This window comes from Rhinopithecus roxellana, chromosome 17, assembly GCF_007565055.1.
Source record: "Rhinopithecus roxellana isolate Shanxi Qingling chromosome 17, ASM756505v1, whole genome shotgun sequence".
NCBI classification, from domain to species: Eukaryota; Metazoa; Chordata; class Mammalia; order Primates; family Cercopithecidae; genus Rhinopithecus; species Rhinopithecus roxellana.
The window spans coordinates 63406169-63425065 of record NC_044565.1 but is presented as its reverse complement, the minus strand read 5'-3'; the positions used below and the strand labels follow the sequence as shown (position 1 = coordinate 63425065).

General features: G+C 43.1%; 1 protein-coding gene across 2 annotated transcripts in view; it reads left to right on the top strand.

Annotated features, from left to right (window-relative positions):
* The window catches only part of UBXN2A (UBX domain protein 2A), a 68556-nt gene that overhangs the window by 12643 nt on the left and 37016 nt on the right, over positions 1-18897 (top strand). For both annotated transcript variants that reach the window (XM_010358482.2, XM_030921735.1), the window contains exon 2: positions 8399-8453. In XM_010358482.2, coding sequence (XP_010356784.1) covers positions 8413-8453 — 41 coding nt within the window. In that variant the 5' untranslated portion in view covers positions 8399-8412. The remainder of the gene's footprint in view (positions 1-8398; positions 8454-18897) is intronic.

The window sequence follows — 18897 nt, the reverse complement described above, 5'->3', positions numbered from 1 at the left end:
GTTTCACTCTTGTTGCCCAGGCTGGAGTGCAATGGTGCAATCTTGGCTCACCACAACCTATGCCTCCCAGGTTCAAGCGATTCTTCTGCCTCAGCCTCCTGAGTAGCTGGGATTACAGGCATGTGCCACCACGCCTGGGTAATTTTGTATTTTTAGTAGAGATGGGGTTTCTCCATGTTGGTCAGGCTGGTCTTGAACTCCTGACCTAAGGTGGTCTGTCCACCCCAGCCTCCCAAAGTGCTGGTAGTACAGGTATGAGCTACCGTGCCTGGCCATATTCAACTCTCTTAATAATGCTTGCTTTTTTGTTGTTGTTGTTCTGAGACAGGGTCTCACCCAGGCTGGAGCGCGGTGGCGTGATCGTGGCTTACTGCAGCCTCGACCTCCTGGGCTCAAGCGATCCTCCTGCCTCAGCCTCCCAAGTAGCTGGGACTACAGTTACATGCCATCATGCCTGGCTAATTTTTCAATTTTTTTTGTTGACACAAGATCTCACTATGTTGACCAAGCTGGTCTGGAACTCCTGGCCTGAAGTAATCCTCCTGCCTGGGCCTCCCAGAGAGCTGGGATTACAGGCATGAGCCACTGTATGACTTTATTTCTTAAAAAAGAAACAAATGAATCAAAATGTAAACATTTCTTAAATCTGAATGGTCAGGGTGGGTGTTTATATTTTTCTCTTTTCCTTTGTGTATGTTTGAAATATGTAGACATCTTTCAAGTGAAGCAATTAATATTAAGAATACTAGGTTTGAAGGAAGAAATCTTATGAGAAAATGTTAGTGGGCATAGAGTTATGATTTCCTGGAATTTTTTTCTTTTTTTTTTTTTTTTGAGACGGAGTCTCATTCTGTCACCCAGGCTGGAGTGCAGTGGTACGATCTCAGCTCACTGCAACCTCCGCCTCCTAGGTTCAAGCAATTCTCCTGCCTCAGCCTCTCAAGTAGCTGAGACTACAGGCACTCGCCATCACACCGCCTAATTTTTGTATTTTTAGTAGAGATGGGGTTTGACCATGTTGTCCAGGCTGGTCTCAAACTCCTGACCTCAGGTGATCCACCTACCTTGGCCTCCCAAAGTGCTGGGATCACAGGAGTGAGCCATCATACGGGGCTGCTGGGTTTTGTTTTTTAAGACGGGGTCTCCGTCTGTTGCCCAAGCTGGAATGTAGTGGAATGATCACAGGTCGCTGCAGCCTCAACTTCCTGGGTTCAAGCGATCATCCCATCTCAGCCTGTGGAGTAGCTGGGACTACAGCATATGCCACCATGCCTGGCTAAGTTGTTTTTGTTTGTTTTGTTTTGTTTTGTTTTGTTTTGTTTGAGACAGAGTCTTGCCCTGTCGCCCAGGCTGGAGTGCAATGGCGCAATGTCAGCTGCTCACCGCAACCTCTGCCTCCCGGGTTAAAGCAATTCTCCTCCCTCGGCCTGCTGAGTAGCTGGGATTACAGGCGTGTGCTGCCATGCATAGTTAATTTTTTGTGTCTTTAGTAGAGACGGGTTTTACCATGTTGGCCAGGCTAGTCTCGAATTCCTGACCTCATGATCTACCTGCCTTGGCCTCCCCAAGTGTTGGAATTACAGGCGTGAGCTACCACGCCCAGCCAAATTTTTGTATTTTTTACGGAGATGAGGTCTGCCTGTGTTGCCCAGGCTGGTTTGGCACTCCTGGCCTCAAGCAATCCTCCCACTTTGACATCCCAAAGTGCTGAGATTACAGGTGTGAGCCACCATACCTAGCCTGTTTATTTAATTTTAAAATTGTGAAAAAGTCATTGATTTTTTTTAAGCCATAAATCAACCAAATGTCATATGAAGCTCTTTCATTTTTTTTCTTACAAAGTAATCTTTATTGTAGTCATAATACATCTTTTCATAGTCATTAGTTTAAATGTGGATTCGCATTACTTTTCACAGCTTCAAATTTTTGGTTTGGAGAGTAAGAGGCAAGTTATATTTCATAAGGACTCAAATCTTTGAAATTACTGCTACTCTTAGATTATTAAGAGTAATTTTATGATAGATCAAAAGTACTGCCTTTTAAAAAAACGAATGAAATGGCGGTAGAGCACTCTAGGTGTGTATATTTTTAGGGTAGAGTTTTTCATTCCAATTTTTATTATGAAAATTTTCAAGTATGTATAAAAATGGAGAGAACAGTAAACTCTCATGTCTACTCATTACCCAGCTTGATGATTATCAAGTCATGGCTGTTTTGATTTTAATTATGTTCCATCCACTCCTCAATCCACTTGATTGTTTGAAGCAAGTTCCAGTTATAGTATTCATCAGTCAATATTTCAGTATGTATTAAAGCAGTGACTTAAAAAAACTTACAGCTACAGTCCCATCGCCACACCCTAAAAATCATCTCTCCAAAATAACATCAGATATCCCATCACTATTCAGATGTTACTGATTCTTTTATAACTTTTTTTACAGTTGATTTATTTAAATCAAAATCTAAATATGGTCCATACATTGTAATACATTGATATGTTTCTGAAATATTTAAGGAATCTACGTCATCTCTTTTTTCTCCCTAGTAATACATGTATTAAAGAAAATGGATCATTTTTCCTAAAGAATTTCCCACATTCTGGACTTTGTTGATTGCATTCTTGCGATATCATCTGATTATGCCCCTTTGTGCCCTGTATTTCCTGTAATCTGGTAGCTAGATCTAGGGACTTGAATGGATTCAGATTCACATTTTTGGCAAGAATAGATGGTGGTACCAGCTTTTACACTGAGGCATGTTTTTTGGTCTGGTTATCTTTGTGATTTTAGCAGCCATTGATATCATTGCCTAGATTCATTATTGCATTAGAAGTTGCAAATTGGAGACATTCTAATTTTTTTTTTTTTTCTTTTTCTTTTTGGAGACGGAGTCTCGCTCTGTCGCCGGGGCTGGAGTGCAGTGGCCGGATCTCAGCTCATCGCAAGCTCCGCCTCCCGGGTTTATATGCCGTTCTCCTGCCTCAGCCTCCCGAGTAGCTGGGACTACAGGCGCCCGCCACCTCGCCCGGCTAGTTTTTTGTATTTTTTAGTAGAGACGGGGTTTCACCATGTTAGCCAGGATGGTCTCGATCTCCTGACCTCGTGATCCGCCCGTCTCGGCCTCCCAAAGTGCTGGGATTACAGGCTTGAGCCACCGCGCCTGGCCTTCTTTTTGTTTTAAGACTGAGTTTCACTCTTGTTGCCCAGGCTGGAGTGCAATGGCATGGTCTCAGCCCACTGCAACCTCCGCCTCCTGGGTACAAGTGATTCTCCTGCCTCAGCCTCCCGAGTAGCTGGGACTACCCATTAAGTAACTGGTCCTTCCCCATTCATCTCAATCCCTAGTAACCTCTGTCCTACTTTCTGTCTTTATCAATCACCTATTCTAGATATTTTATATGTTTGGAATCATAAAGTATTTGTCCTTTTGTATCTGACTTTTTTATTCATGTAGCATCATGTTTTCAGCATTCATCCATGTTATAGTATGTATCAGAATTTCACTCCTTTTATGACTGAATAATATTCCATTGCTTATGCACCCCTCATTTTGTTTATCCATATTCATCTGTTGATGGATGCTTGGGTTGTTTCCACCTTTTAGCTATTGTGAATATTGCTGTAGCCACCAAACTGTTTTCCTCAGAACTGTGGTATTTCACATTCCCACCAGCAGTGTACCAGGGTTTCAGTTTCTTTACAACCTTGCCAACACTTGTTTTCTGCTTTTTGTTTTCTTTTTAATAGCTGTCCTAATGGGTGTGAAGTAGTATCTCGTTATGGTTTTGATTTGTATTTTCTAGGAACTATTGATTTTGAGCATCTTTTCATGTGCGTATTGGCCATTTTTATTTCTTCTTTGGAAAAATGTCTATTCACACAAGTCCTTTGCCCATTTTTGCATATCCTTTTTTTTTTTTTTTTTTAAAGAGACAGATTCTTGCTCTGTTGCTCAGGCTGGAGCATGCTGACATGATCATGGCTCACTGCAGCCTCAAATTCCCTGGCTCAAGTGATCTCCTGCCTCTCAGCCTCCCAAGTAGCTGGGGATACAGGAGTGTGCCACTGCGCCCAGCTTGCCTACTTTTTTTTTGAGACGGAGTCTAGCTTTGTCGCCAGACTGGAGTACAGTGGCGCAATTTCAGCTGACTGCAACCTCCACCTCCCGGGTTCAAGCAATTCTCCTGCCTCAGCCTCCCAAGTAGCTGGGATTACAGGCACACGCCGCCACACCCAGCTAGTTTTTGTATTTTTAGTAGAGACAGGGTTTCAGCATGTTGTCCAGGATGATCTCGATCTCCTAACCTCGTGATTCACCCACCTCTGCCTCCCAAAGTGCTGGGATTACAGGCGTGAGCCATCGCGCCCGGCCACTTGCCTACCATTTTTAAGTTGCCATTTTCTTGGTTCAGCATTCTCTTGGTTGCTGTAACCCTTCTTTGACTGTTTTCTAGGGTTCTGACAAAGTTGGTTCTAAGAGTTTCTACTTGTCTTTTGATATTTCTGTAGAGGGGACAGGTGCCTGGACCTACCTATTCTTCCATTTTGCTGATGTCACCCTCAAGAGTTTAATTTTCCTTTTTCTTTTTCTCTCACTCTCTTTCAATAAGGAATTTAAACATTTTAAATCTGTATATATAATCATGTGTCACTTAATGGAGGGGGTACATATTGAAAAGTGTGTCATTAGGCAGTTTTGTCATTGTGTGAATGTCATACAACATATTTTCACAAACCTGATGGTACAGCCAACTGTACACATAGGCTGTATGGTGTAATATTGCTCCTAGGCTACAAACCTGTACAGCATGTTACTGTACCAAATACTGTAGGCACTTATGATATAATGGTAAAGTATCATAACATATGGTATGTATGACATAATATTTGCATATCTAAACGTATCTCAACATAGAAAAGGCACAGTAGAAATATACTATTATAATCTTACGGGACCATCATTGTATATGCAGTCCGTCATTAACCAAAATGTTGTTACACAGTGTATTACTGTATTTGGAATGTATTTTGCTTATGGTAATGTCACATTACTGTTGAGTTTATTAAAGAGTTCATCTCGGCCGGGCGCGGTGGCTCAAGCCTGTAATCCCAGCACTTTGGGAGGCCGAGACGGGCGGATCACGAGGTCAGGAGATCGAGACCATCTTGGCTAACACAGTGAAACCCTGTCTCTACTAAAAAATACAAAAAAAAACTAGCCGGGCGAGGTGGCGGGCGCCTGTAGTCCCAGCTACTCGGAGGCTGAGGCAGGAGAATGGCATAAACCCGGGAGGCGGAGCTTGCAGTGAGCTGAGAACCGGCCACTGCACTCCAGCCTGGGCGACAGAGCGAGACTCCGTCCCCAAAAAAAAAAAAAAAAAAAAGAGTTCATCTCAGGCTGGAGTGCTGTGGCTCATTCTTGGCTTACTTCAACCTCTGCCTCCTGGGTTCAAGTAATTCTCGTGCCTCAGCCTCCCGAGTAGCGGGGATTACAGATATGTGTCACCATGCCAAGCTGATTTTCACTGTGTCACCCAGGCTGGAGTGCAGTGGCGTGATCTCCGCTGACTGCAAGTTCCGCCTCCCACGTTCACACCATTCTCCTGCCTCAGCCTCCTGAGTAGCTGGGACTACAGGCACCCGCCACCACGCCCGGCTAATTTTTTATATTTTCTAGTAGAGACAGGGTTTCACTGTGTTAACCAGGATGGTCTATATCTCCTGACCTCGTGATCTGCCTGCCTCGGCCTCCCAAAGTGCTGGGATTACAGGCACGAGCCACTGCACCTGGCCGCCAAGCTGATTTTTGTATTTTTAGTAGAGATGGGGTTTTGCCATGTTGGACAGGCTGGTCTCGAACTCCTGGCCTGAAGTGATCCAACTGCTTCGGCCTCCCAAAGTACTGGGAGTACAGGCATGAGCCACCATACCTGGCCTCATCTTTTTTATTAAAAAAAAATTGGCCGGGTGCGGTGGCTCAAGCCTGTAATCCCAGCACTTTGGGAGGCCGAGACGGACGGATCACGAGGTCAGGAGATCGAGACCATCCTGGCTAACACGGTGAAACCCCGTCTCTACTAAAAAATACAAAAAACTAGCGGGGCGAGGTGGCGGGCGCCTGTAGTCCCAGCTACTCGGGAGGCTGAGGCAGGAGAATGGCGTAAACCCGGGAGGCGGAGCTTGCAGTGAGCTGAGATCCGGCCACTGCGCTCCAGCCTGGGCGACAGAGCGAGACTCCGTCTCAAAAAAAAAAAAAAAAAAAAAAAAATCTAGTAGTATAGACTCACATATTTTTGTTTTATTCAATGGAGCATAATCCACTAGTATTGTTATTTTTTTAGATGTTCAGTTTACCAGATTCACCCAATGGGAGCCCCTTCAGAGTGGTTTTGGGGTCACTTTTTCTTTTCATTTTTTCTTTTTAACTTATTATTTGTTTATTTTTTGAGACAGAGTCTCACTCACTCTGTTACCAGAGCTGGAGTGCAGTGGCAAAGTCTCGGCTCACTGCAAGCTCCACCTCCAGGGTTGAAGTGATTCTCCTGCCTCAGCCTCCCAAGTAGCTGGGATTACTTGTGCCTGCTACCATGCCCGGCTAATTTTTATATTTTTAGTGGAGATGGGTTTTCATCGTGTTGGCCAGACTGGTCTCAAACTCCTGACCTCAGGTGATCCGCCCACCTTGGCCTCCCAAACTGCTGGGATTACAGACGTGAGCCACCACGCCTGGCCCTGTCCTTACCATTCTTTGAGTACCTTTACTGGAGCAAAAGTGTTCCATGTTCATGTTTCTCTGCCCCTGCCCTGAAGTTATCCTTTTCTCGAAGGAGCCAGTAAGGACTGTTTAGGAAAAACAGTCTCCTTACACAGTAGAATATTTAGAAACCAAGATAAAGGCACTTAGGGTGCTCATTGCTTCTGGTATGTCTTTGCTTCCAGGCCTTCTCAGCAGACCAGTAGTTTGGACTACAGCTGTCACTTGGTGTCCCAGATTGGTTCCAGGACCCCCATAGATACCCACATCTGCTGATGCTCAAGTCCCTTGCATAAAATAGCATATTATTTGCAGATAACGTATGCACATCCTCCTGTATACTGTAAATCACCTTTAAATTACTTATAATACCTAATACTATGTAAATAATGGTTATGTAATTTTAAAATTTGTATTATTTTTTGCTGTATTGTTTTTCTTATTTTTTTTTTTACCTGAGTATTTTTGATCCATGATTGGTTGAGCCTGCAGATGCATAGGGCTGTTGTCCAGGCTGGAGCACAGTGGCATGATGATGGCCCACTGCAGCTTTGAACTCCTGGGCTCAAGTGATCCTCTCACCTCAGCACCTCAACCTCCTGACCAGCTGGAACCACGGAGGTGCACCATAATGCCTGGCTAATTTTTTTTTTTTTTTTTTTTTTTTTTTTCTGAGATGGAGTCTTGTTCTATTGCCCAGGCTGGAGTGCAGTGGTGTGATTTCAGCACACTGCAACCTCTGCCCCCCAGGTTCAAGTGATTCTCCTGCCTCAGCCTCCTGAATAACTGGGACTACAGGTGCATACCACCACACTCGGCTAATTTTTATATTTTTTAGAAGAGACAGGGTTTCACCACGTTGGCCAGGCTGGTCTCAAACTCCTGGCCTCAAGTGATCCACCCACGGCCAGGCATGGTGGCTCACACCTGTAATCCTAGCACTTTGAGAGGCCGAGGCAGGCGGATCACCTGAGGTCAGGAGTTCGAGACCAGCCTGACCAACATGGAGAAACCCCGACTCTACTAAAAATACAAAACTAGCCGGGCATGGTGGTGCATACCTGTAATCCCAGCTACTCGGGAGGCTGAGGCAGGAGAATCTCTGGAACCCGGGAGGCGGAGGTTGTGGTGAGCCGAGATTATGCCATTGCAGTCCAGCCTGGGCAACAAGAGTGAAACTCCATCTCAAAAAAAAAAAAAAAAAAAGTGACCCACCCAACCTGACCTCCCAAAGTGCTGGGATTACAGGTGTGAGCTACTGCACCCAGCCATTTTTTGTAGAGACAGTCTCACTATTTTACCCAGGCTAGTCTTGAACTCCTTGGCTTAAGCAATCCTCCTACCTTGGCCTCTCAAAGTGCTGGAATTACAGATGTGAGCCATACGCCCAGTTCATTGGCTAAGTCAAATGGTATATTATACTTTTTTTCATCATAAGTTTTAAGAAGTCTTTCTTTTGTCAGATTATCAGACTTGAAAATGTATTTTCTATCATTGCTTTATTTTGTAGATGGAAATGACAGCTTTGAGTTTGCTCACTTTTTCTTTAGACCCTTTTAAGTAATATTTTAGGACTACATGGTAACTTACATATTAAGCTTCTTACCTACTTTTTTTTTTACTTACTTTCTTTTTACTTTTACAGTAAGGCAAAAGAGAATGAAAGACGTAGATAACCTCAAAAGTGTAAAACAAGAATGGTAAGTTAATTCAAACTGAATTGCTTTGTTAATGCCTTTGTTAATATCGTTCTGTGTTTTTGTTACATTTCACTGGCAGAGATAGTAGAGTAAGTTTTAATTATGTATGACCACTTCATTGTCATCTACTGTGTTGAAGTAATTTTTTTTTACCATAGCTGCATTAAACAAATTTTATTGAAGTTACTGAATATTTTTTGTTATTAATTTTAAAAAGTTAAATTATCTGTGTTCATACATTACTTCTGTTATTTGATAAATTAAATAACTGTTTACCTCATTAGCCTCTTGTGATAGATAAACTATTTTAGTGTCATGGTGGAAATATGGCTTTGGAGTCAGATAAACCTAGGCTTGAATCCCATCTCTGCCTTGTATTATCTCTCTGGCCTTTAGGCAGCTTAGGTAAATTCTTTGAGCCTCAATATCTCATCTATAAAATGAGGATATAAATACCTACCTATCTAAAAGGTTTTGTGTGTGTATCTTTTTTTCTGTTTTCTTTTTTTTCTTTTATTTTCTTTTTACAGACAAGTTGTCTGTTGCCCAGGCTAGAGTGCAGTGGTGCAATCATAGCTTATTGAAGCTTTGAATTCCTGGGGTCAAGTGGTCATCTCACCTTGACTTCCTGAGTAACTGGGACCACAGGCTTACACCACTGCACCCAGTTAATTTTTAAATTTCTTGTAGCAGTGTGGTCTCACTATATTGCTCAGAACTCCTGGCTTCAAGCGATCCTCCTGCCACAGCCTCTCAAAATGCTGGGATTATAAGCGTGAGCCACCATGCTTGGCCTATTATTTATTTTTTCACTCAGGTATTTATAGGCTTACATAAATATTTGATGCTAATTATATAATTGTGAGGTTGTTGGCTGGGCATAGTGGCTCATGCCTATAATCCCAGCACTTTGGGAGGCCAAGGCAGGTGGATCATCTGAGGTCAGGAGTTCAAGACCAGCCTGGACAACATGGCAAAATCCCATCTCTACTAAAAATACAAAAATTAGCTAGGTGTGGTGGTGGGTGCCAGTAATCCAAGCTACTCGGGAGGCTGAGGAAGGAGAATTGCTTGAACCTTAGACGCAGAGGTTGCAGTGAGCCAAGATCGCACCACTGCACTCCAGCCTGGGTGACGGAGCAAGACTCCTCCGTCTCAATAAATAAATAATTGTGAAGTTGTGTCAGAGGTCTCCAAGACCACCCCTAGTTTTGATGATTTACTAGAAGAATTTGTAAGATTTAGCATGTAGTTATACTCCTGATTATAATTTATTGCAGTGAAGGGTTGCAAAGCAAAATCAGCAAAGGGAAAAAGTGCATGGGGAAAACCAGGCACAAGCTTCCAGGGGTCCTCACCCAGTGGAGTCACCCAGGATGTACTTAATTCCCCCAGTAACAAGTTGTGACAAATACATGTGAAGTATTGTCTACTGGGAAAGCTCATTGGAGATGAGCCTAGAGTTTATAGTGGGAGCTAGTCACATCCTAAAATTTCAGACTCTCATAAGGAAAGCAGGAGTTCAATATAAATCACATTGTTTATACAAACTGTACATTGAGCCATCCTTACAAATTTAGGATGATGGGAACCTTTTAGAAATTCACGTTTGCAGATGTGGCCAGGTACGGTGGCTCATGCCTGTAATCCCAGCACTTTGGGAGGCCAAGGTGGGTGGATCATGACGTCAGGAGATCGAGACCATCCTGGCTAACATGGTGAAACCCCGTCTCTAGTAAAAATACAAAAAAATTTAGTGAGGCGTGGTGGCAGGCGCCTGTAGTCCCAGCTACTCGAGAGGCTGAGGTAGGAGAATGGCGTGAACCCGGGAGGTAGAGCTTGCAGTGAGCTGAGATCGCACCACTGCACTCCAACCTGGGCGACAGAGTGAGACTCCATCTTAAAAAAAAAAACAAAAACAAATCCAAGTTTGCAGATGCCAGCCCAGGACCAACCTTGTAAGCAAGTCTTTCAAAAGATAGCAATCAGATCTGCTATATTAACTCATTTCTGCGCAGTGATAAATTGAATGACTGATTTGAAATGGTAAAATTAACTTAGAACAGGCCTGTTTTAAAATGACTTTATTGAAATATAATTCACATACCATATAGTTCATTCACTTAAAATATATAGTTCAATAGTTTTTAGTATGCTCACAGATTTGTGCAGTCATTACCATAGTCAATTTTAGCGCATTTGTATTACCCCAGAGAAACCCCATATCCGTTAGCAATCCCACCCATTGTCCTATGTCTTGCCCCTGACAACCATGAAACTGCTTTCTTTTTTTGAGACAGAATCTCACTTTGTTGCTCAGGCTGGAGTGCAATGGCGTGATTTCGGCTCACTGCGACCTCCACCTCCCAGGTTCAAGCAGTTCCCCTGCCTCAGCCTCCTGAGTAGCTGGGATTACAGGGACGCACCACCATGCCCAGCTAATTTTTTTTGTATTTTTAATGGAGATGGGGTTTTACCATATTGGCCAGTCTGGTCTCAAACTCCTGACCTCAGGTGTTCTGCCCACCTCGGCCTCCCAGAGTTCTGGGATTGCAAGTGTGAGCCACTGCGCCTGGCCCATCTGCTTTCTATTTCTACAGATTTACCTGTTCTGGACATTTCATATAAATGCAGTTATACAATATGTGGTCTTTCGTGACTGCTTTCACTTAGCATAATGTTTTCAAGGTTCACCTATGTTGTAGAACATGTATCAGTATGTACTTTGAAATTTTTTTGTTTTTGTTTTTTTTTGAGATGGAGTTTTGCTCTTGTCACCTAAGCTGTGGTGCAGTGGCACAATCGTGGTTCACTGCAACCTCCGCCTCCCAAGTTCAAGCAATTCTCCTGCCTCAGCCTCCCAAGTAGCTGGGACTACAGTTGTGCACCACCACGCCTGGCTAATTTTTGCATTCTTAGTAGAGATGGGGTTTCACCATGTTGTCCAGACTGATCTCGAACTCCTGACCTCAGGTGATCTGCCCACCTTGGCCTCCCAAAGTGCTAGGATTACAGGCACAAGCCACTATGCCTGGCCTGTACTTTGAATTTTAAGTAAAATATTTAGTAAAGTACCTACACAAAAATATAGGTGATAGTTTATAATTTTCTTTATAACAAAAATGGATTTGCAAAAATGTTTTGTTAAAAATAATGGCCCAGGGAAAAATGAAAAGAAAACTGCCTTTTTTTTTTTTTTTTTTTTGAGATGAAGTCTTGCTCTGTCACCCGGCTGGAGTGCAATGGCGTGATCTCGGCTCACTGCAACCTCCACCTCCCAGGTTCAAGCGATTCTCCTGCCTCAGCCTCCCAAGTAGCTGGGACCGTAGGTGCTAACTTTTGTATTTTTAGTAGAGACAGGGTTTTACCATGTTGGCCAGGATGATCTTGATCTCTTGACCTCGTGATCTGCCCACCTCGGACTCCCATAGTGCTGGGATTACAGGCATGAATCACTGCACCTGGCCTCTTTTTTTTTTTTTTTTTGCTTTTTTGAGACGGAGTCTTGCTCTGTCACCCAGACTGGAGAGCAGTGGCATGATCTCGGCTCACTGCAACCTCTGCCTCCCAGGTTCAAGCAATTCTCCTGCCTAAAGTCTCCCGAGTAGTTGGGATTACAAGCGCCCACCACCATGCCTGGCTAATTTTTGTACTTTTAGTAGAGATAGGGTTTCACCATGCTGTCCAGGCTGGTCTTGGACTCCTGACCTCAGGTGATCTGCCCGCCTTGGCCTCCGAAAGTGCTGGGGTTACAGGCATGAGCCACCGCACCTGGTCAAAAAGTGCTTTTCTAAGTGTATCAGTTGTTCAAAGATTATAAATGGTGAAGTTCTATGTTTACCATATGTGCTATCTAAGCATCCACAGATGCAAATCTTTCACCTATATGAACAACAGCTAATTCATAACCTTATTTATGCAGAACACAGTAGAGAGTAAGAAAGCGAACAGAAGAGGCTGTCCTGCAGCCCAAATAGTTGTTTCAAAGTCCCTTACCTGAAGCAAAGGAAACAGTCAGCAGAATGAAAAGGCAGCCTATGGAATGGGAAAAAATATTTGGAAACAATATATTTGATAAGGGATTAGTTACCAAAATATGTATCAGATACTCCTACAACTCAGTAGCAAAAAACTAATAATAATAACTGTATTAGTCCATTTTTCATGCTGCTGATAAAGACATACCCAATACTGGGCAATTTACAAAAGGAAGACTTTTTTTTTTTCCTTTTTTCTTTCTTTTTTTTTTTTTTTTTTTTTTTTTTGAGGCGGAGTCTCGCTCTGTCGCCCGGACTGGAGTGCAGTGGCCAGATCTCAGCTCACTGCAAGCTCCGCCTCCTGGGTTTACGCCATTCTCCTGCCTCAGCCTCCCCTTTTTTTTTTTTTTGTTGAGACGGAGTTTCACTCTTATTGCCCTCTCGAACTCCCAACCTCAGGTGATCCACCCGCCTTGGCCTCCCAAAGTGCTGGGATTACAGGTGTGAGCCACTGTGTCCGACTGTATTTTTATTTTTCGAGACAGGAGTCTTACTATGTTGCCCAGGCTGGTTTTGGACTACTGGCCTCAAGCAGTCCTCCTGACTCAGTCTGCCTTCCCAGCAAGGAAGAGGTTTATTTGGACTTACAGTTCCACATGGCTGAGGAAGCCTTACAATCATGGCAGAAGGCAAGGAAGAGCAAGTTACGTCTTAAGATGGATGGCAGCAGGCAAAGAGAGAGAGTTTGTGCAGGGGAACTCCTCTTTTTAAAACCATCACATCTTGTGAGACTTATTCATTATCATGAGAACAGGATGGGAAAGACTTGCTCCCATGATTCAGTTACCTCCCACAACACATGGGAATTCAAGATGAGATTTGGGTGGGGACACAGCCAAACCATATCAATGACCCAACTGAAAAATGGAAGAAAATGCTAGGTTCAGTGGCTCACATCTGTAATCCCCGCACTTTGGGAGGCTGAGGCGGGCAGATCACGAGGTCAGAAGTTCAAGACCAGCCTGACCAACATGGTGAAACCCCATCTCTACTAAAAATACAAAAATAAGCTGGGCGTGGTGGTGCACGCCTGTAATCCCAACTACTTGGGAGGCAGAAGCAAGATTGCACCACTGCACTCCGGCCTGGGTGAAAAAGCGAGACAGCATCTCAGAAAAAAAAAAAAAGGAAAGAAAAATGGAAGAAAACGTCTGAATAGACATTTCTCCAAAGAGGACATACAAATGATCAACAGGTGTATGTTCAATGTCACTGGTAATCATCAGGGAAATGCAAATCAAAATAAGAGTAATCACCTCACACCTATCAGGGTGGCTATTACCAAAAAACAAAAGAGCTAGTCCTGGTGAGGATGTGGAGAAAAGAGAATCCTTGTCTGCTATTGATGGGGATGCAAAATGGTGCATCTAGTATGAAAAACAATACGGAGATTCCTCAAAAAATTAAAAATAGAATTGCCACAGAATGGATTGCTGAATAAATCCAGGAATCCCAGCTCTGGATATTATCCAACGGAGTTGGAATCAGAATCTTGAAGAGGCTGGGTGCAGTGGCTCACATCTGTAATGCCAACACTTTGGGAAGCGAAGGCAGGAGGATCCCTTGAGGGAAGGACTTTGAAACTAGCCTGGTTCACATAGTGAAACCTCATCTCTACAAAAGAAAAATTAAAAAACTGGCCAGCTTGGTGACACATACCTGTAGACCCAGCTATTGAGGAGGCTGAGACAGGAGGATCGTTTGAGCCTAGGAGTTCGAGGCTGCAGTGAGCCATGATCATGTCACTGCACTTCTCCATTCTGGGTGACAGAGCCAGATCCTGTCTCAAAAAAAAAAAAAAAAATCTCGAAAAGAGATGAATGGGTAAAGAATATATAATACATACCCCAAATGGAATATTATCCAGTCTTTTTTTTTTTTTTTTTTTTTTTTTGAGATAGAGTTTCGCTCTTCTTGCCTGGGCTGGAGTGCAGTGGCACAATTTCAGCTTACCGTAACCTCTGCCTCCCAAGTTCAAGTGATTCTCCTGCCTCAGCCTCCCAAGTAGCTGGCATTACAATTGTGTGCAACCACGCCGGCTAATTTTCTATTTTTAGTAGACACAGGGTTTCACCATGTTGGTCAGACTGGTCTCAAACTCCTGACCTCAAGTGATCTGCCCACCTCGACCTCCCAAAGTACTGGGATTACAGGCGTGAGCCACCACGCCCAGCTATTCAGTCTTGAGAAAGAAGGAAATTCTGCAGTATGCAACAACATAGATGAACCTTGAGGATATAATGGTGGTTGCCAGGGGCTAGGGGAAAGTGAAAATGAGGAGTTGCTAATCAATGGGCATAAAGTTTCAGTTAAGCAAGATGAATAGATCCTAGAGATATGCTGGGCAACATAGTACCTATAGTTAACCACACTTTATTGTTCACTTAAAAATATGTTAAGAGGTTAGATCTCATTTTAAGTGTTCTTACCATGATAAAATAAAAAAATTTTTTAGAAAGTCCCTCACCTGAAGCTTCTGTACTTTTAGTATTATGGGAACTCCTGACATTTTAAGACGTGTTTACTGGCTGAGCACAGTGGCTCACACCTGTAATCCTAGCACTTTGGGAGGCCAAGGCAGGCAGATTTCTCGACCCCAGGAGTTCAAGACTAGCCTGGGGCACATGGTAAACCCTCATCTCTACAAAATACAAAAATTAGCTATTGGAGAGACTGGAACTATAGGCATGTGCCACCATACCTGGCTAATTTTTCTTATTTTTTTTATAGAGATGGGGTATCCCTATGTTGCCCAGGCTGGTCTCAAACTCCTGGGCTCAAGGGATCCTCCCACCTCGGCCTCCTAAAGTGCTGGGATTATAGGCGTGAGCCACTGCACCCAGCCTTCTTTCCAATCTGTATACATTTTATTTCCTTTCTTTATCTTACTGGATTAGCTAGGACTTCCAGTACAACACTGATGAGGAATGGTGAGACGCAACATCCTTGTCTTGTTCCTGATCTTAGTGGGAAAGTGTCTAGTTTCTCGTGATTAAATATGATGTTAGATGTAGGCTTTTGCAGACATTCTTTACCAAGTTGAGGAAGTTCCCTTTCTGTTCCTAGTTTGTGGGGGTTTTATTATGAATGGTTATTAGATATTGTCTAATGCTTTTTCTGCATGTGTTGATATGATTATATTATTTTTCTTCTTTAGACCGGTGATGTGATAGATTACATGAATTGATTTTCAGTGTTAAACCACTGCAGCCTCACATACCTAGGATAAATCCTGCATGGTTGTGGTGTTTACTTTTTTTTTTTATACATTGTTGTATTCTGTTTGGTAATATTTTGTTGAGTATTTTTGCATATATGTTCATGATAAATTTTCTGTAGCTTTCCTTTCTTGTAATGTCTTTGGTTTTAGTATTAGCATAGTGTTATCCTTGTAGCATGAGTTAAAAGTGTTCCCGGTGCTTCTATTTTTTGGAAGAGGTTATAGAGAATTGATATCATTTCTTTCTTAAATTTTTGGTAGAATTCATCAGTGACATCATCCAGGCCCGGTGCTTCTGTTTTAGAAGGTTACAGATTATTGGCCGGGCGTGGTGGCTCAAGCCTGTAATCCCAGCACTTTGGGAGGCCGAGACGGGCGGATCACGAGGTCAGGAGATCGAGACCATCCTGGCTAACATGGTGAAACCCCGTCTCTACTAAAAAAAATACAAAAACTAGCCGGGCGAGGTGGCGGGCGCCTGTAGTCCCAGCTCCTCGGGAGGCTGAGGCAGGAGAATGGCGTAAGCCCGGGAGGCGGAGTTTGCAGTGAGCTGAGATCCGGCCACTGCACTCCAGTCCGGGCGACAGAGCGAGACTCCGCCTCAAAAAAAGAAAAAAAAAAAGAAGGTTACAGATTATTGATTTAATTCCCTTAGTATCCATAAGCCTGTTCATATTATCTGTTCCTTCTTGTGTGTGTTTTGATAGAGTGTGCCTTATAAGAAATTGGTTCATTTCATCTAAGTTATCAATTTTAGTGGCATAAAGCAGTTTTTAATGCCTTTGCTACTCTTTCTTCCTGTGCCTATACACTCAACAAAAGTGAAACAAACCCATTACCACCTGTTCAGTGGAGCCAGAGCGCCCCAGTTTTCTGAACTGTATCTTATATCTCTTATTGTAGTTATTTTCTTTCTTTTTTTTTAAAGACGGACTCTCGCTCTGTTGCCAGGCTGGAGTGCAGTGGCGCGATTTTGGCTCACTACAACCTCTGCCTCCCAGGTTCAAGCATTTCTCCTGCCTCAGCCTCCCAAGCAGCTGGAACTACAGGCGCCCGCCACCATGCCCGGCTAATTTTTGTATTTTTAGTAGAGATGGAGTTTCACTATGTTGGCCAGATGGTCTTGATCTCTTGACCTTATGATCCGCCCACGTTGGCCTCCCAAAGTGCTGGGATTACAGGCGTGAGCCACCACACCCGGCCACCAGTTATTTTCTCTCTTTTTTTTTTTTTTTTTTTATGTTTTTGTTTTTCTTTAGAGACAGTGTCTTACTCTGTTGCCCAGGTCTGGAGTACATTGACATGATCTCAGTTCACTGCAACCTTGGCCTCCTGGGCTCAGCCTCCCAAGTCGCTGGGGCTACAGGCTGTACCACCACACCCAGCTAATTATTTTCTTTTTTTATAGAGATGGGGTTTCGCCATGTTGCCCAGGCTGGTCTCCAATTCCTGGGCTCAAGCAATTCTCCCACTTTGACCTCCCAAAATGCTGGGATTACAGGCATGAGCCATTGTGCCTGGCTGTATTTTGTATTGTAACTATTTCCTACTATACATCTCCACTCTACTCTTACTATACATTTCCACTCCACTCCACTCTGCTGTACTCTGAACCTCTTATAAACATAGACTCTTTCTTACTCATCTTCATATCTCCCTGTCACCTAGCATGTAGTAGATACTCAATAAATATTTGAGTAATTTGTATTCACATGATGAAGTTTAATAGAATTTACACATTAAGTAAATAACATGAAGGAATAAAATTTCAGCCACTCTGGATGCTCAGCTTTATTGGCTTTGTATTTAGTAATTACTGACGGAGCACCAACTACCATCTGAACAGAAGAAACAGTTAAATACCAGAAAGCATAAAATGGTTATAATGATATTACTAATATTTGAGAGTGTACTGTGTGCCAGTGTGTATACTGGTACTTACTATATACCATGTAAAGGCTTTTTTTTTTTTTTTTTTTTTTTTTTTTTTTTGAGACGGAGTCTGGCTCTGTCTCCCAGGCTGGAGTGCAGTGGCCGGATCTCAGCTCACTGCACACTCCGCCTCCCGGGTTTACGCCATTCTCCTGCCTCAGCCTCCAGAGTAGCTGGGACTACAGGCGCCCGCCACCTCGCCCGGCTAGTTTTTTGTATTTTTAGTAGAGACGGGGTTTCACTGTGTTAGCCAGGATGGTCTCGATCTCCTGACCTCGTGATCCGCCCGTCTCAGCCTCCCAAAGTGCTGGGATTACAGGCTTGAGCCACCGCGCCTGGCGTAAAGGCTTTTATATATGTTTTCATTTAATCTTCACAACAACCATGTGAAATAAGTGGTAGTATCTGTATTTTGCAAGCAAACCAAATCACATAGAAATTAAGTTTCTTACCCATTGTCAGTATGACTAAATGAAGGCACTTAAATACAAACAGCAATGCCCAGACTTTTAGACAGTATGCTATACTGCTGTGTGACTATGCTGATTAAAGGGAGAGGGAAATCACTAGGGTTATAAGAAACCATATTAGGGTGTAACTATTTCTGTGCAAGAGGTATCATGTCATTGCTTTGGAAAAGACATAATACTTTGTGATAATATGGAGTGTTTTAAGAGTATATACAAGAGGACTACCTAGGGAAGGAAAAAAATGTATACCTAAGTTAAAGCACTGCCCTGAGTATCAGCATTTTAGTAACAATATAGTGATGGCCTTCTTTTTTTAAGAGACAAGGTCTCACTATGTTGCCCAGGCGAAAATGCAGTGGTTAGTCACTGCATTCTAGTGGGCTCAGTCAGAGCACACTACAGCCTCAAACTCCTGGCCTCAAGTGATGCTCCTCAAATGACTACAGATGTGCACCACCACGCCAAGGCTCAGTGATGGCTGTTTTCCACAACAGTCTAGCATAGTGATTAAGAGCAGAGGCACTGGTAGCTTGAGTTCAGTTCCTAGCACTGCCTCCTAATAGCTTTGTGGTCTCTGGCTAATTACTTAAGCTTTTTCTTCATCTTTTAAATGGGAATAAAAATAATACCTACCTTTTAGGGTCATTGTGAGGATTTGAATGAGTTGGCACACGTAAGGTACTTAGAATAGTTCTTTATAAGATGTCATGGTTAGGATCACAGACTTGGGAGACAGAGTAGTATGGTGGTAAGTTAACAGTTTCTAACTTATATTTCCTGGCACA